At 42.4% G+C, this 19,689-nt stretch overlaps 1 protein-coding gene across 1 annotated transcript in view; it reads right to left on the bottom strand.

Moving 5' to 3' along the window:
- Positions 1-19,689, bottom strand: part of Ednra (endothelin receptor type A) — a 73,779-nt gene that overhangs the window by 18,914 nt on the left and 35,176 nt on the right. The window contains exons 2-3 of the mRNA XM_004655839.2: positions 15,112-15,239; positions 798-996 (exon numbers count right to left, since the gene is read on the bottom strand). Of these exons, the coding sequence (XP_004655896.1) occupies positions 798-996; positions 15,112-15,239 (327 nt within the window). The remainder of the gene's footprint in view (positions 1-797; positions 997-15,111; positions 15,240-19,689) is intronic.

Genomic DNA, 19,689 nt, shown 5'->3' on the forward strand with positions numbered 1-19,689 from the left:
TTTGCTGGCAAGCACCCTAATCACTAAGCCATCTCTCCAGCCCATGAACCCATATTTAAAAACAGTGACTAAATAAATTGCATGTCCCTAAGTAGCATGAAATCAGGATCTGTGAGAGAGAATGTCATGTGCTGTGTTTTTTATTATAAAAACAAATTACATTGTTTACGTACCTGTTTAGTCTCTTAGTAAATTAGCCTTAGAATTCTTAGTTGTGTCTACAGTTGTGCTACAAAACTGGAAAACAAAGCAATTTATCTTAAAAATTTAAAAATCTATTTATTTGCACAGGTGTGTGTGTGTGTATGTGTATGCAAACCAGGGTCTCTTGCCACTGCAAATGAATGCCTGTTTAGCTTTATGTGTGTGGCTGGGGAATTGAACCCAGGCAATCAGGCTTTGCACACCAGTGTCTTTAACCACTGAGCAATCTCTCCTCAGCCCCTAAGGCAGTTATTCTATAGGAGAAGCTACCCACTAGCCTAACATCCCCTCTTCCTGTGGCTGAAGGATACTGACTGAATTAAAAGAACACACAGCCAGGTGTGGTGGCGCACGCCTTTAATCCCAGCACTCTGAAGGCAGAGGTAGGAGGATTGCTATGAGTTCAAGGCCACCCTGAGACGACATAGTGAATTCCAGGTCAGCCTGGGCTACAGTGAGACCCTAAGCTTTTAGAGATAGTGACTTATGAAGGCCTCCTTCCTTCCCCACGGTGATTTGTCTCCAGTTCTAGCACGTTTTTCAGAGAATAATTTCGACTGGGAAAGTGTAGTTTGTTGTGAAAACAGCAGTACCTCCATGAACTTGGTCGTGGCGTTGAGCATGCAGGTCTTATGCTGTTCACCCTTGTATTCAAAGGGCACCATGACGAAGCCGATCGCCTCTGGGATGGCCAGGATGAAGGAGAGGATCCAGATGGAGACGATTTCAATGGCAGTGATCAAGGGAATCCCAATGCCCTGGACACGACTCCAGGAGGCAACTGCCCTGTACCTGGTGGGAGAATCAAGTGGTCAGGATATTCTGAATTTGTTTTGGTGATAAGCGCTACAAAGCGCTTCCCCTTGACTGAAGAATAATCATTGGCTCCCCCCGCCCTCCATTTTTGTTTTTTTGAGGTAGGATCTCACTCTAGCCCAGGGTGACCTAGAATTCACTATGTAGTCTCAGGGTGGCCTCGAATTCATGGCGATCCTCCTACATCTGCCTCCTGAGTGCTGGGATTAAAAGGTGTGCGCCACCACACCTGGCTCCAATCGTTAGCTTTATAAAAAAAATTTCTGTGAAGGTTGGGGTGATAAACCAGTTCCATCCATTTGGGGAATGATTGCCTATCCGTCCGGAAACATTAGTACCTGAGGTCTAGGGAAGTCTTGGGAGCTTCTAGAAAGTGGCTGGCACAGATGGCTAAGCCTGTGTCTATGTGCGTGTGTGTGGTATGTTAAATAGAAACTTTGTATGGGCACATCATGTGTTGGTACCATCCTTTCCCTCCCCTCTGGCCTCCTCGGTGGGATTGCTGGGATTCCCCAGGGGGTTGTGGGAGAGGAGTTGTGAAAGCAGCCATCAGTCATTGTGTGCTTTAAGCTGAGGGAAAACTGGATGGTGGAAGGGCTAGTGAAAGATGCTAGTAGTTTTTACATCATCAAATAACAATAATATTTATTCCTCTTTGTATATTAAGAAAACGGAAGGCCTGGGGAGATGACATGGTACAGGGGTTAAAGGTACTTCCTTACAAAGCCGATTGGCCCAAGTTCAATTCCACAGTCACCCACAAAAAGCTGGACTAGCATTCTTTGCAAGTGGCAAGAGACCCTGGTTTGGGCATGCACACTCATACACACACACACCTATGCAAATAAATAATTTTTTTTTTAACCTTTGAAGGTGGGGTCTCACTCTAGCCCAGGCTGACCTGGAATTCACTATGTAGTCTCAGGGTGGCCTCGAACTCACTGCAATCCTCCTACCTTTGCCTCCTGAGTGCTGAGATTAAAGGTGTGTGCCACCACGGCCAATAATAATTTTTGATTTTTTTCGAGGTAGGGTTTTATTCCATCCTGGGCTGACCTGGAATTCACTATGGAGTCTCAGGGTGGCCTCAAACTCACTGTGATCCTCCTACCTCTGCCTTCTGAGTGCTGGGATTAAAAGTGTGTGCCACCACACCCGGCAATAATTTTTTTTTTGGCACATGCACACATACATACACAGGTGCAAATAAATAAATGAAAATTTGAACTGAAAGAAAAAGAAAACTTAATTTACGTTTTATTTTAAAAATTCTTTTATTTCTTTATTTTTATTTGCAATCAAAGTGAGATAGAAGAGAGACAGACAGACAGAATGGGCATGCCAGGGCCTCTAGCTGCTGCAAATGGACTCCAGATGTATGTACCACATTCTGCATCTGGCCCTATGTGGGCGCTGGAGAACTGAAATCAGGTTGTTAGGCATTGCAGGCAAGCACCTTAACCACTGAGCCATGTCTCCACCCCAAATTTTATTATTTTTTATTTTATTATTATTGGGTTTTTTTTTTTTTGAGAGTGAGAGAGAGAGAGAGACAGAGAAAGAAAGAGAAAGAGGCAGAGAGAGAGAATTGACAAGCCAGGGCCTTCTCTGCTCTGTGAATGCACTCCAGATGCATGCGCCCCCTTGTGTGCGTGTGCAACATTGCACACACGTATCACTGTGTGTGGTAACGTGGGACCTGGAGATTTGAACATGTGTTCTTAGGCTTTGCAGGCAAGTGCCTTAACCACTAAGCAATCTCTCCAGGTCCCAATTTTTATTGTTTAAATAATATTTGTATTTATTTATTTGTAAGGGGAGACAGAAGAGGAGAATGGGAGCATCAGGTCTCTTGCTACTGAAAACAAACTCTAGAGGCACATGCTACTTTGTGCATCTGGCTTTACGTGGGCACTGGGGAATCGAACCTCGGACCATTCGACTTTGCAAGCAAGTGTCTTAATAGCTGAAGTGGTTCTAGGTATTCTATTTATCCTTGAGTGAGTAGTGACCAAACATACTCCTTTTATCTACCTTCAGAATATGATCACAGTGGGCTTGTAACAGGTAGCAGTTTTAGTAAATAAATGTCATTTCTGTAAATGTCAGAAGGTGATTATATCTCAACCCATTGTAGTTCTGTGCTGGAGTATATATATATATATATATATATATATATATATATAAATATACAAGTTACAATTACCTTGGTTCCTAACCTTTAGAAAGGTCTATAAACTAACAGAATGGTTCACACAGAGTTTAGGATATAGGTGCAACTGAACAATTATGTCAATAAAAGCTCTCTGACATTAATACATTATGCTTACTTTACTTTTTACTTTGTTTCTGTTGGTGGTCTGTGCGTGGGAGCTAGGGTCTCGCGTATTCCAGGCTGGACTAGAACTGACTATCTGATGATGACCTGAACTTCTGATCTGCCTACTTTCATTTCCCAAGTGCTGGTATTATAGGCATGTACAACCATGCTTGGTTACTTTAATATTTTTTTGTTCATTTTAATTTATTTATTTGAGAGTGACAGACAGAGAGAGAAAGAGAGAAAGAGAGAGAGAGAGAGAGAGAAAATGGGCACGCCAGGGCCTCCAGCCACTGCAAACGAACTCCAGATGCGTGTGCCCCTTGTGCATCTGGCTAAAGTGGGTCCTGGGGAATTGAGCCTCGAACTGGGGTCCTTAACCTTCCCAGGCAAGCGCTTAACCGCTAAGCCATTTCTCCAGCCCTTTTTTAAACTTTAATTTGTGTGTATGTGTAAGCATGCCAGGATCTCTTGCCACTGTAAATAAATGCCAGGGACATGCACCCCTATTTGCGTCTGGCATTATGTGGGCTCTGGGGAATCAAATCTGGGCTGGCAGGCTTTGCGAGCATGAGTCTTTAACTGCTGAGCTATCTCCCCAGCCCTTCTTGAACATTTCTGTGATAACAATCACAATCTGGTTTAGAAACTCCATGCCATGCTCTTTGACCTGGTGTGATGGTCTGATGCTAACTGATTTCAGACTTACTATGAAGAAAAGATCTGGGACCCGGCATGATATTTTTGTGGCTTCATTCTTGAAATTTTTGTTGCTGTTGTAATGGAAAGAGAACATTTTCTTTTTATAGCTTTCATTAGATAGTGCCAGAAGAAGGCTGTGAAACACACCAAAACACTGGAGACAGGTGCACTAGGGTTTGCAGGCATTTACTCTTGAAGGTTAGTCAATAAAGACAAAGTGACATTTAAGTTGTTCCCATCTACTAAAGTGAGCCCTTGTCAGGTATATTTAATGTGCCATCTTGGTGCGTCTATACATGTGTGGAAACACAGCTCCTATGACTCATGATGCCATATTCTAGATTTACTTACAGATCAGAACCTACAGGCAGCTATGCTGTGAGAATGCTACATTATATACTTACATACAGTTTGCTGGAGAGAAGTTTGGAAGACATCTTTAGGGTCAGTATGATTTGTGTGCCTTGAAAATGCTAGAAAAAGGCTATGTTATTTCAGAATGGAATAAAGCACAGCTATGCAAACAGACCAGGAAAATCCTTTCATGGTATCACCCCAGGTTTTAAAATTTAGGGTTCTTTCTTGGGAGATGAAAATTGTGGTCTATTTTGTTTTCTGCTTCTTTTACTATTCCCACCCTCTTTTTTTTTTTTTTCTTTTTTAAGCTGGCAGCCTACTATCCAGAAAAAGCTAAAGGGAGTAGAGATGAGATGCCCTTTCCCAGGGCCATCAACTGGATTACATTGATTTCTTCTCCTCTTCCTTCAGCTCAGTTAGGTGAATTTAAAAATATATTTGGGGGCTGGAGGGATGGCTTAGCAGTTAAGGTGTTTGCCTGCAAAGCCAAAGGACTCAGGTTCGATTTCCTAGGACCTATGTAAAGCCAGATGCACAAGGGGGCACATGTGTCTGGAATTCATTTTCAGTGTCTGGAGGTATTAGCATGCCCTTTCTCATTCTCTGTTTTTCCTTGAAAATAAATAAATGAAGAAAAAACTACAATGATTTCCTACTCCATCCCTCTTGGAATACCCATGAAGTATATTTTGAGCTGTCTAATCTCTTTCTTCAGGTCTATACTCAGTTTATTTCTTTTTATCCTTTTTATTGAGAATTTTAATATATGAATAAGTGTAATTCAGGCCCAATCCCTTCCCGATATTCTTGTTGCCTTCTTCTCCCATCTAAGTTCCATTGAACACCTCCTCTCTTCAAGTAGCCATTCTTCTATTTTGACAACTTTCTCTCTTTTATTTTTGTGAGATGGGGCCTCACTATGTAGCCAGCGTTGGCCTGGAATTTACTAGATAGCCCAAGCTGACCACAGATTCATGATCTTGCTGCCTTACCTCCCAAATTCTGGGATTACAGGTGTGCACCATAACTCCTGGCTCAATTAGGTCATTAGCTAGAGGTTTTTCCTGAAGATCCTACGTAAAAATGTGACTTTCTGGAACTACATTGTTTCACTCAACCTGTTTTATTTTTCTTCATAGTTCTTTCTACCATGTAACCAACCAAATGTTTTCTCATCCCCTACTGCCCACCTCTCCCTTTAGAACATTAGTTCCACCATGTCAGATGTTCTGAGCATTGTTCACAACCCTCAGAACGCAATCAGTAGCACTCTCCACTTTGAACATATTTCTGCTTTTCAAGCTTGCCCTGGGTCAAGCAATCTATTACAAGTGAATACTTGGGGCTGGAGAGATGGCTCAATGGTTAAGGCATTTGCTTGCAGGGCCTAGCTGCCTGGGTTCAATTCTCAGCACCCACCTTTACCCATGACTATTTACATAAGCATAGTTTAAATATATACTTTAGGGGGCTGAAGTGATGGCTCAGTGTTTCAAGGTACTTTCTTGCAAAGCATGATGCCCTGGGTTTGATTGCCCAGTAGCCACATGAAGCCAAATGCACATGCATCTGGAGTTCATTTGCAATGGCAGGAGGCCCAGGTGTGCCCATCCATCCTCATTTTCTCTCTGTCTCAAATAAATAAATAAAATATTAAATATATGGTTTAATCATATCAGTTACAATTTCCTTCTTTATTCTATTTATATGAACAAATACTCTCCCATCTTTGTCAATAAGCAAGACACTAATCAGTTCAATGATTGCACATAATAACATCCCATCTTTGTCAATAAGCAAGACATTAATCAGTTTAATGACTGCACATAATAACATGGATTGATGCCACTTCCATAAATCTTTCCAGTGTTTATGCCACTTCTAATGTTTCACAGTAGTCAATAACACACATTTGTATCTATATAGACTTTTTCTCTGTCTGAGTGATTTGCCTGTAGGAATAATCATGAGTATGATTGCTGGATCAAAGGTAGCTCAAACACATTTTTTTTTTTTGAGATAGAGTTTCATTCTGTAACCCATTCTAACATAGAACTCATTACGTAGCCCCAAGCTGACCTCTAACTTGAGACCCTCCTGCTTAGCCTTCAGACTGCTGGAATTACAGTCAGGTGCCAGCTCCCCTGGCTTAAGTACTTTTTAAAAAAATATTTTATTGCTGGGCATGGTGGCACATACCTTTAATCCCAGCACTCAAGAGGCAGAGATAGGAGGATCACCTTGCGATCGAGGCCACCCTGAGACTATATAGTGTAGGTCAGCCTGGACTTGAGTGAGATCCCATCTTGAAAAACCACACAAAAAATTTTAGTTATTTATTTGCAAGGAGAGAGAACGCGAGAGAAAGAGAGAGAAAAAGAATGGGCGTGCCAGGGCTTCTTGGGGCTACAAGTGAACTCCAGAAGCATGTACCACTGTGCATCCGGCTTTACATGGGAACTAGGGAATCGAACCTGGGTGGACAGGCTTTGCAAGAAAGTGCCTTTAATCACTGAACCATCTCTTCAGCCTCTCTAATACTTTTTAAAAGTTTTTCTTTTCTTTCTTTCTTTCTTTCTTTCTTTCTTTCTTTCTTTCTTTCTTTCTTTCTTTCTTTCTTTCTTTCTTTCTTTTTTTGTTCATGGTAGAGTCTCACTTTAGCCCGGGGCTGAACTGTAATTCACTATGTAGTCTCAGGCTAGCCTCAAACTCACAGTGATCCTCCTACCTCTGCTGGGATTAAAGGTGTGTACCACTATGCAAGTCTCCTCAAGTTTTTTTTTAATTTTTTTTTGTTCATTTTTATTTATTTATTTGAGTGTGATAGAGAGAGAAAGAGACACCGAGAGAGAGAGAGCGAATGGGAGTGCCAGGACTTCCAGCCACTGCAAAAGAACTCCAGACACGTGCGCCCTCTTGTGCATCTGGCTAACATGGGTCCTGGGGAATCAAGCCTCGAACCGGGGTCCTTAGGCTTCACAGGCAAGCACTTAACCACTAAACCATCTCTCCAGCCCTCCTCAAGTCTTTTAAAATCAGCTTCTAACAAGTGTTTGTTGATGAACGCTTTCTTTCAAGGGAATTTTTAAAGATTTTCTTCAATTTTGCTACTTCCATAAGGTGAAGTGGAATGTCTAACTTTACTTCTGCCCAGCTTTAGTTAATTGCAGGTGACCATGTGTAACAGTACTTATGATTTATATATCTTCTATGGTAGACAAATTGGTTATTGTGCAGAGGGTTGGAGGTAAAACACTATCAGAAAGAGAAACGAGGTTAGTTGTGTGAAAACAGCTATGACTGCTTTGATTCTTTTGCCACTGAACTCAAAAGTCAGGCTAGCCTGTGACTGCTTTAGTCAATGCAACAAGGCTGGAAGATGCTACTGTGATGAGCTCACTCTTCCAGCGGTCAAGGGACCAGGCAAGTGTGCTGCGGACCCGAGAGACATGCTGAGAGCCAGCTGCAATCTACCCGACACCCCAATCGAAGTGACAAGGAACAGAATTACCCAAATTCCAGATCCATAACATGGTGAGATCTGAGAAAATGGCTGTCTTAGAAAAACTGCGCAGTTCCAGAGCAGTTTGTTATCCAAGAGAAATGGGGCAGCAAAGCTAACTGGTTGCCTGATCTTGACAGTGGAATAAGATAAAAGATGATTAAGTGTGTACTACAAGAACATGATCCTGGCTTGTCCTTGCCAGCGTGTGACTCTGTCCACTTCCTGTCTCTCCTGGCCCAGCCACCTTGGTTGTTACACAGCAATTGAAAATTAAAACATTAAGAGAATATGGAGGAAATTAGTCCAACTCTAAATGAACATGAGGTGTTTCAGAAAATCATCTTATGCTACTTGGATTAGGATAAACCTCTAAGAATATCAGAGACCACTGAGCAAGTTTTTTAAAAAAATATTTTTTGTTTACTTATTGAGGGAGAGAGAAACTGGGAGAGAGAGAGAGAGATCGTCAGGGCCTCCAGCCACTGCAAACAGGCTCCAGATGCATGTGCTGTCTTGTGCATCTGGCTTTATGTAGGTACTGGGGAATCGAACCTGGCTCCTTTGGCTTTGCAGGCAGGTGCCTTAACTGCTGAGCCATCTCTACAGCCCCTGAGCAAGTTTTGAAGAGATGGAGCTGAAGAATAGACAGTCAGCTTTTAAGCTCAAGGCACATGAAACAAAGCTACCTTATTAGTGGATCTTTGCAACCTTCCAGGGATCTAATTATCCCTCTTGAATAGTTGTTAAAAGAGTATTATCTTTTTATAGCCTCCTTCCACAGACATCTTTTCAAGTTGGATCTGTACCCAGACCTGTTTATGGCCTGACCCTTCTACTTTAAACAAGACGGTTAACTTCACAAAGAACAGCCAGGACTCTCTCCTCCTCTCTTCTTCTGCTCCCTCTCCCCTCCCCAAACATACTGAAAGTCATAGTTAAAACTCACTGGAGGAGTCCTCAGCACTGAAACATCCCTAGCACACTCTCCAAGGCTCAGGGTCCATTGCGGAAGATGTGGCGGAAAGAATGTAAGAGCCAGAGGAAGGGTACCACTCCTTACAATGCAACTGTCCAGTCAGAAATTGGCCTCGATATCCATGACCATGCAGTGCCTAGCAATACCTTCACAAGACCCTCATAATAGGAGAAAAAGATGATGACATCAAATTAAAAGACAGACTAATGGAGAGAGGGAGGGCATATAATGGAGGGCAGAGTTGTGAAGGGGGAGGGAAATATCATGGTTTGTTGTCTGTAAGTATAGAAGTTGACAATAAAATATATATATATTTTAAAAATCATCATTATGGCAGGCAAGAAAACTCTTCTTACTGTTAGGAATAGCCAATCATATTTCATTGGGAAATGTTCATTCATTCCTTTAAAAAGTATTCTATTTTAGCCGGGTGTGGTGGTGCACATCTTTAATCCCAGCACTGAGAAGGCAGAGGTAGGAGGATCTCCATGAGTTCAAGGCCACCCTGAGACTACATAGTGAATTCCAGGTCATCCTGAGCTAAAGTGAGACCCTACCTTGAAACCACACTCCCTCAAAAGTATTCTATTTTAGCATTAAATTATTTTTGCTGATAAAACTGAATAGTATCAAAGCTTGCTCCTAATTTTCTTCATCTTTTCTGAAATTCTTGCTTTATCTTTTTATAAGAAAATAAGAATATCAAATTAAACTTAATTTTAAGGAGAAATTAGTAAAAAGATTAAATCAAAAAAGCCAGGTGTGGTGGTGTGAACCTTTACTCCCAGGACTTGGGAGACTGAGGCAGGAGGATTGCTGTGAGTTTGAGACCAGCTTGAGACTCCATAATGAATTCCAGGCCAGCCTGGGCTACAGCAAATTAAAATAAAAAGAAAAGATTAAATCGGGACAAGTCTATAGTTGAACAATGAAAACTCAGTCAGTCTGATACAAATCACATATCTGGTCTTCCTCTCTCATTTCTCTTATCCTGATTAAAAGGTGATAGTGAGAAATTTAGAACTTTTCTTTGATCTTACAGTATGTGTTCATCACTGCGATCAGTGAAATCATGAACTCAGAACTTACTGTGTGATTTCTCTTATTTTTTATTTTTCCTCAAAACGATGTCAAAATAAGACATGACTACCACATTAATACTTTTAAAATATCATTAAAATATCAGGGTGACTCTTCCTCCTGGATCCTAATTTGATTCACGTTACAGGCAAGAACAGTAGGCTTTCACACAAAATTCAAATTGTTTTGTTTTGGCATATGTACATGACGTGTAGATGTGTATCCACGTGAATGGGGGCTTGGGGTGTGTGTGTGTGTGTGTGTGTGTGTGTGTGTGTGTGTGTGTGTGTCCAGGTCAGAGGGAAACTTTCCTGGCCTTCCACCTCCTTTCAGACTGGGCCTCATGTTGCTCCACCTTGCTTTTTAAAAAATATTTGGGGCTGGAGAGATGGATTGGTGGTTAAGGTGCTTACCTGTGAAGTCGAAGGACCTAGGTTTGACTCCCCAGTACCCATACAAGCCAGATGTACATAGTGGCGCATGAATCTAGAGTCAGTTTACAATGGCTGGAGGCCTTAGCATGCCCATTCACTCTCTTTATCTGCCTTTCTATCTCAAATAAATAAATAAAATATATTTGTATTCATTTATTCAACAGAGTCAGATGAATCAGTATGGGCACACTGGGGCCTTCTGCCACTGCAAGCAAACTCCAGAGGCACATGCTACTTTGATCATCTGGCTTTATGTGGGTGCCGGGGAATCAAACCCTGGCTGACAGGCTTTCCAAGCAAGTGCCTTTAACCACTAAGCCATTTCCTCAGCTCCACTGTTGCTTTGTTCCCAGGCTAGCTGACCCTGTCTCTGTCTCCCTTCTTGCCCGTAGACCTGACTGGGTTTACGAAGGCCTACAACTCAGATCCTCATGTCTGCATGACAAGTGCTTTAGCCACAGAGCCCTCTCCCCAGCCCCACAGACTACTGTTTTGATAAATCCACCTGCTTTCCCTCTTTCCACTATTTTTTTTTTTTACATAGTGCTGCCTGGGTGTGGTGGCGCACACCTTTAATCCCAGTACTCAGGAAGCAGCATTAGGAGGATCACCATGAGTTCAAGGCCACCCTGAGACTCCACAGGGAATTCCAGGTCAGCCTTGTGTAAAGCAAGAACCTACCCTGAAAAACAAAACAAAAACAGTGCTTGTGGGCTGGAGAGATGGCTTAGTGGTTAAGCGCTTGCCTGTGAAGCCTAAGGACCCCAGGTCGAGGCTCAATTCCCCAGGACCCACGTCAGCCAGATGCACAAGGGGGCGCACGCGTCTGGAGTTCGTTTGCAGTGGCTGGAGGCCCTGGCACACCCATTCTCTCTCTTTCTCACTCTCTAACTGTCTCTTTCTCTCTCTGTCACTCTCAAGTAAATAAACAAAAAAATAGTGCTCATTTTTATGAGACCATATTGTAACCAATGAAGGCTCAAAGCATATGACGTTGACAAGAAATAAATGTGAATGTGATTCATTCTGTAGTGTGAACATTATTGAAATAGAGATGTCCAGTACATTCCCTAAGCTTGGAGTCAGCACCAAGTGTAACAAGAGTAAAGAGCAGATTTAGGGCACAGAGACTGAGGAGTTTGTTACCAATGAGAAAGCACCTGGATGACGTCTTATTTTAGTGAAGGTGACGTTTTGAAATGGATCATTTCCTTGGTCTACGCGTCAGACCCTATCTTGATGAAATAATTTTTGGTGTCAATATATCATCTCTTCATTTTCTTTTTCCATTTAAAAAAATATTTATTTTTATTTATCTATTTGAGGACAACAGACAGAGAGAGAAAGAAGCAGAGGAGAGAGAGAATGGGCACGCCAGGGCCTCCAGCCACTGCAAACGAACTCCAGATGCGTGCGCCCCCTTGTGCATCTGGCTGACGTGGGTCCTGGGGAATCGAGCCTCGAACCGGGGTCCTTAAGCTTCACAGGAAAGTGCTTAACTGCTAAGCCGTCTCTCCAGCACTCTTTTTCCTTTTCTAAATTGTGTAGAGAGTGTTGTGGTGTGGTATGCTCTGTGTACTGCAGCATGTTAGATATGGCATGTGCACATGTGTGTACGTGCATGCGTGTGTGCATTTGTACGGTGGCTGGAGAACTTGGGGTGTCCTCTGTCATCCAACCGTGAGCTTCTCTGGGACCGAGTCTCTTGTTCAACCTGTGGCTGCTGTATTTTTTTTTGAGGGAGGAGATGATCAAGTTCCAGTGATTCTCTGCCCCCCAACAGATTGGGGTTACAGATGTGTGTGACCATGTCTAACTTTTCTGTTAAATGTATTTATTTATTTGCAAGTAGAGAAATATAGAAAGAGACAGACAGAGAGAATGGGTACACCAGGGCCTCCAGCCATTGCAAATGAACTCCAGACCCATGCACCACTTTGTGCATCTGGCTTTACACAAGTCCTTCGGAGGTAAGCCCCAGTTGCTAGGCTTTGCAGGCAAGCGCCTTAACTGCTGAGCCATGTCTCCAGCCCCCATGTCTAGCTTTAAGTGGGTTCTGGGAGATTTGAACTTTCGCATTCTCAGGTCTGATCTCTAGTGGCAAGAGCTCTGCTCTTAACCACTCAGCCATCTCCACCACCTTTTTTTCCTTTCCCTTTTTTTTTTTTTTTTTCTTTTTGGTTTTTCGAGGTAGGGTCTCACTCTGGTCCAGGCTGACCTGGAATTAACTCTGTAGTCTCAGGGTGGCCTTGAACTCATGGCGATCATCCTACCTCTGCCTCCCGAGTGCTGGGATTAAAGGCGTGTACCACCACACCCGGCTCTTTTTTCCTTTTCTTAATGAAAAATAACTCACATTCCATTTGGTATACTCCTCAAGGATGCATGAGATGAGGGAAGGACATGAAGTGAGAGAGGAGACCCCTCACACGAAGCATGAGTGTGTGACCTCAGACACCCACTTTATATGTATCAGGACTGCTTGAAGCTCAGAGAGATGGTCTCCTGAGATTTTCTGCTTTAAAAACAGGAGAGGAGGAGCCAGCCTGGGACCTGTGGTGAGACTGACTTGTAGGACTGACAATTTTTCCTCAGCTTTTTGTATTACTCTTTTTTTTTTTTAAGTCACGAGTGCTTGATCTGAATTTTAAATAATGTTTTTGAAAATTTATTTATTTGCAAGGAGAGAGAGAGCGAGAGAGAGAGCGAGCAAGCAAGCATGCCAGGGCCTCTTGCCGCTGCAAATGACCCCTAAGATGCATGAGCCACTCTGTGAAACAGGCTTTACATGGGCACTGAGGAACTGAACCTGGGTTGTTAGATTTTGAAGTCAAGCACCTTAATCACTGATTCATCTCTCCAGACCTTGAACTGAATTCAAAAATTTTAGCTCTTTAAATATGTTTGTAATACCATCGGAATTTCTACCATTTCTTTTAAGTTGAGGTCTTTTATTTCTGGAGATAGAAAAGATTGTTAATTTTTTTTTTTCTACTGCTTTGTGGCTTAAGGTTCCACATGCTTGAATACAGAAAAGTGAAGACTGCATACATTGATGATTGGCCCCAAGGCTGAGTGGATGTGGACTTCATTAAACTGTTTCAAACCCAGTTTCCCTATCTATAAAATGGAGATAATTATAACCCACATTCCAGTTTGTTTCCCCTTCTGTTTACATGGGTCTATTTACAATAGCTAAGCACTGGAATGAATCAGCGTAGATGCTCACTGACAGGTGAATGGATGGTGTAAAAGTGACACATAGAAACAATGGAATCCTATTCAGCAATATAGAAAACTGAAATTATGAAATCTGCAGGAAAATGGATGGGTCTGGAGAGAATCATTAAATGAAGTGACACAAGCTCAGAAAAGTCCAAGACCTCATGTTCTCTCTGATATGCGGGTATTAGTGTATAATATTTACAAGTATGTACACATATATGGGGGAGAATGTGGGTAAAACCTATAAAGGTAGAACCATAAGCAAAAGTGAACATAAAAAGACTGGGCTGGCGTGGTAGAGCACGCCTTTAATCCCAGCACTCGGGAGGCAGAGGTAGGAGGATTGCCATGAGTTCAAGGCCATCCTGAGACTACATAGTGAATTCCAGGTCAGCCTGGGCTAGAGTGAGACCCTACCTCAAAAAAACAAAAAAAAAAAAAAAAAAAAAAAAAAAAAAGATGAGCTGGGAGAGGGGCGAGGGAAGGGCAAAGTACCTGGGACATGTAGAAAACTCTTGGCAGCCATTTGTGAGGATTGTGGAGCAAGAGAAGATACTTGGTAGGTTTTTCAGAATTGGATAAAGAATTCTTCTACACATTATGAAACATTTCAGGCATTCCAAAATGCACGGAGAAGAAAATAACAATAACATGCATTCACTTCTTAGTTCAAACATTACCCATAGCACTGAGTAATAGTGTCTCTTTCCTGTTAAGATTACCAGTCCCTGAGGCCCTTCTTCACTCTACTTGGAATACTATAACCCCAGGGGAACAGCAGCAGGGGCAAGTCAGTAAAAGAGTATAACCTATTATAATTTATGTAAGGCAAAATTAAAAGGATGTTACCAGTCTGAAATACAGGATTTACATGTTCTAGATCTCTGCAAAAGTCTCAAAAGGACTGGAGAGATGGCTTAGTGGTTAAAGCACTTGCCTGCAAACCCAAAGGACCCAGGTTCGACTCCCCAGGACCCACGTAAGCCAGGTGTATAAGGGAGCACATGAATCTGGAGTTCATTTGCAGTGGCTGGAAGCTCACCCCTCTCTCCACCTGCCTGTTTCTGTATCTCTCTCTCAAATAAATAAATAAATAAATAAAAGTAAAATTTTTTTTAAAGTTTCAAACAGTTTATTCCACTCAATATATTCATTTAAAATATTTTTATTACCTTACGAAAGCTAGGTGCATATTCCTGACAAAATGCACAAGGTACATATTCGCCTGAGTCCAAGATCACTAATAATCAACACACATGTGAAACAATTTGAAATAGCATAGAGAAGCTGACTAATGATTTAATTGACTTGTCATTAGTTTTGAACATCAACTCTCTTGGCTTTTCTTCTTGAGAAGTGGTTTTCTAAACCCAACACAAGAACCAAGGGAAAAAACCAAAGAGGGAGGGTAGGGGACATAGAGTATGTTTCACGTGTATGATATACATATATGAAAGCTTAACCCCCCAATTCAAGCAACCATCCACATTACCTGTCGACACTGAGAGCGCAGAGGTTCAGGACAGTGATTCCCACCGAGGACTTCTGTAAGAACGGGAACAACTTGCAGAGAAACACGCCAAAGTCGTTGTGGTCAAAAGGCCAGCGCCCCGCCAACAGCTGAAAGAGGAGACATTAGTAAGAACAGCAGCGTGAAATGGAGCCATGGCTTAGCGGTTAAGACGCTTGTCTGCAAAGCCTAAGGACCCAGGTTTGATTCTCCAGTACCTACCTAAAGCCAGATGCGCAATGTGGCCCATGCATTTGGAGCTTATTTGTAGTGGCTAGAGGCCCTGAAATGCCCATTCTCTTCATCCCTCCTCCCATCCCTCCCCTTGCAAATAAATAAATCAGTATATAAAATATAAAAGAAATAGCAGTGTTGTCTAGATTACATGGCCAGTTATATTTCTAGTTACATTGCTTTTATTTTTTTCTTTTTTAGTCTTTCCAGCTAGATTGGTGACAGATGAGAACTGTTGGCATTTATGTTTTTCTGTAATATCTTAAAGATTCAGGTTAGGGAGATGGCTCAACAGGTACAGGGACTTGCTTGCAAAAGCCTGTCAGCTTGGGTCAAAATCCCCAGCCGCCCATGTAAAAGCCAAATGGGGCATTCATTTGCAGCTGCAAGAGACCCTGGCAAGCCTGCCCCCCCCCCCCGCACCATGTGCAATAAGTAAAAAATAAAATTAAAAAGATCTTTAAAAATATTTATTTATATATTTCCAAGCAGAAAGAGATAGGGAGAAGAGAGACAGACAGAGAGAATGGGCACACCAAAGGCTCCAGCTACTGCAAACAAACTTCAGATGCATACACCACTTTGCGCCCTAACTGCTGAGCCATCTCTTCAGCCCTCAAAATAGATTTTTTTTTTCTTGGTTTTTCAAGGTAGAGTCTCACTCTGGCCCAGGCTGACCTGGAATTCACTATGTAGCCTCAGGGTGGCCTCGAACTCACAGTGATCCTCCTACCTCTGCCTCCCGAGTGCTGGGATTAAAGACATGTGCCACCATACCTGTCTCTCCAAATGGATTTAAATTTTTTTTGTTTTATGTTTATTTATTTATTCGAAAGTGACAGACAGAGAAAGAGGCAGAGAGACAGACTGAGAGAGAATGGGCATGCCAGGGCCTCCAGCCACTGCAAATGAACTCCAGACACATGTGCCCCCTTGTGCGTCTGGCTAACGTGGGTCCTGGGGAATTAGCCTCGAACCTGGGTCCTTAGGCTTCAAAGGCAAGCTACTTAACCGCTAAGCCATCTCTCCAGCCCTCCAAATGGATTTAAAAGAAAAGATTCAGCAACTTTTGGTCTGGAACTATCTGGGGAATATAATATTGTACATGTTGTACTTTATGATAATTTATATAGTAATGCATAATACACCTAGTGCAGATAGCATATTATGTCATATGCTATATTAAATGTATTATGTATTGGATGTATTCTACATAAAGGTAGTATATATAAGATACAAACTAACCACAGAAATACACCTCTGCTTTCCTGAAATCGTCATGGTTTTGACTTTTCAGTGTAGCCCTGGGGCGTGGGCAGGTCACTGCTTAATTGAGATGCAGGCCGCCAAGTCTCACCGAACCTTAGGCAAAGCAGGGCAACTCAAACCGGAGTCGTGTACGTGGACAATAATGGATGCACTGCACGTTTGACTTGGCCCTCTGCATGACACCTGAGCTTACCTTCCCCTCTCCGCTTCTGGCGTGGGGTGTGATGAGGGGATAACATAAGCAGCTGTCTGGAGGCGGGCGTGGTGGCGGCCCCCTTTAATCCCAACACTCGGGAGGCTGAGGTCAGAGGATCCCTGTGAGTCTGTGGCCCAGCCTGGGCTAGAGTGAGTTCCAGGTCAGCCTGAGCTACAGTGAGACCCTGACTCAAAGCAAAACCAAAGCAAAAATCCTCCAAATTAGGTTTGTTCTCCTTATACAGAAAAATGAGGTTGCTGTGATCTTTTCAGAGGAAACGTATGCTGCAAACCTAAAATCTTGGCTCTCACACAACAGAATAGCTAGCAAGTCCCATGGAGCCTGGGCTGAAAATAATTGCTCAGTTAAGTAATGGGGAAGAAAGGTCCTTGCTGGGTGCATGGTATCATTTCAGGAGTACACCTCATATTAGCGTTCAATCTCATCTTTGTTAGTGACTCAGCATTTCAAACTCACTCCATTCCGTAGGAAATTGTGGTTGCTAACCTGACAAATCTGTGTTTTTCTTTTCTTTGCAAAAACCTTTTTGCCATCATAACTCTAAGTTGAGCTTTGAACTTCTACCATGTCTAAGAGATTATGTGAGCTTCAATTTTTAATAATTCATTTATTTATTTATTGAGAGAGTGAGAGACATTGGTGGGGGGAGACAGAATGGGCGTACCAAGGCCTCCAGCCAGGGTAAACGAGCTTCAGACGTGTGTGCGCCACCTTGTGCATCTGGCTTTATGTGGCTACTGGGGAATTGAACCTGGATCCTTTAGCTTTGCTGGCAAACACCTTAACCGCTAAGCAATCTCACCAGGTCTGCTTTAATTTTATGATCACTGTGTTTATTAACATGGAGAGAGGCTGGTGGACCAGAACCCTATTCATACAAGATGGGTAACCTACATATTTTGAGGACTTAATAACAAAGGCACTCTTCCATTCTATTATTATGTATAAGACATATGACTCGATTTCAGAGGTTTTCCCCTTTCATTTTTCACATCAATTTCCTCCTGCTTAATTTTCTAAGAGAGCTTTTTCCTTCAACCTATTCTTGTTTCTGGCCTGTTCCTCATCTCACTATAACCAGTCTCAGTTGGAGGTTTATCAAAATTTCCACATAAACTTTTATCCAAGGACAACCCCAGGACTCTTTACACAAACACTGTTCTAAACTCTGACATTTTTTTTCATGATCTTAACAAATAATTATACCATTGGTGACTGCTAGTTATTAATGCCTGGCACAAGTAAAAACACAAAATGGTATTTATGAGATGAATCACTCTTACAAAGACAAGAAAACACAAAAATGACTTTTTATTGAATATGAGTTTAGGATTTTGGCCCAAAATTACAATTCTCCATTAAAGACCATGGCGATGTAGTTGGAATGTGTAGGAGTTGTCCCAGGATATGCTTTGGAGTTCTTCCTTTGCCAGAGTCTAAGAGGATCCTGAAATTCTTACAGATGGATTTCCCAACTTACACATCCAACAGAGAGAAAAGAAAGAATGCTTTTTGTTAATAAAGGAGACTAAAATCCTGTGATGGTCTAAATGACAAGTGCTAAGAGAATGATGCAGAAATTCCCTCAACTAAATATGATTTTTATTTTTATTTATTTGAGAGAGAGAGAGAGAATGAATGGATGCACCTATAGCCATTGCAAATGAACTTCAGTCATGTGTGCCACTTTGTGCAGCTGGCTTTATGTGGGTATTAGGGAATCGAACCTGGGTCCTCAGACTCTGCAGGCAGGAGCCTTAACTGCTGAACCATTTCTCTAGCCCACACACATGGGGTTTTTTTTGTTCATTTTTATTTATTTATTTGAGAGTGACAGAAAGAAAAAGAGGGAGAGAGAGAGAGAGAGAGAGAGAGAGAGAGAGAGAGAGAGAGAGAGAGAAAGGGCGTGCCAGGGCTTCCAGCCACTGCAAATGAACTCCAGACGTGTGCCTCCTTGTGCATCTGGCTAACGTAGGTACTGGAGAATTGAGCCTCGAACCGGGGTCCTTAGGCTTCACAGGCAAGCGCTTAACTGTTAAGCCATCTCTCTAGCCCACACATGCTTTTTTTTTTTTTTTTTTTTTTTTTGATTTTTCGAGGTAGGGTCTCACTCTAGCCCAGGCTGACCTGGAATTCACTATGGAGTTTCAGGGTGGCCTCGAACTCATGGCAATCCTCCTACTTCTGCCTCCCGAGTGCTGGGATTAAAGGCGTGCGCCACCACGCCCGGCTCCACACATAGTTTTTTGATAGGCTTCCCAAGCTTCAGAGAAGGAAAGGGGATACAGCATAAAAGCTCCCACCCATGAGAAGGCAGGAAGAGTAGAGCCCCCATTTGTGATTCTTCTCATCTCAGTCACGTATTTTCCTTTTTCAAGTTTGCTTAAGCTTTCAACTAGAATTAGAGTGGTGTTAGGCATGATGGAAGGACATAAAGGACAGACCTTTAGAACTGGGAAAGGGACAGCAAAAATCTCAAGGAAGGGCTGGAGAGATGGCGTAGCGGTTAAGCGCTTGCCTGTGAAGCCTAAGGACCCCGGTTCGAGGCTCGGTTCCCCAGGTCTCACGTTAGCCAGATGCACAAGGGGGAACATGTGTCTGGAGTTCGTTTGCAGAGGCTGGAAGCCCTGGCACGCCCATTCTCTCTCTCTCCCTCTATCTGTCTTTCTCTCTGTGTCTGTCGCTCTCAAATAAATAAATAAATAAATAAATAAATAAATAAATAAATAAATATCAAGGAATTGTCTTTCTTTGACACAAACATATATAGTGATGGTTTGTTGTTTTTGTCTTTTTCTTGGGGTAGAATTCTCCTTGAAGTCAATGGAACAAATCACCAG

This window comes from Jaculus jaculus, chromosome 12 (genome assembly GCF_020740685.1).
Source record: "Jaculus jaculus isolate mJacJac1 chromosome 12, mJacJac1.mat.Y.cur, whole genome shotgun sequence".
NCBI classification, from domain to species: domain Eukaryota; kingdom Metazoa; phylum Chordata; class Mammalia; order Rodentia; family Dipodidae; genus Jaculus; species Jaculus jaculus.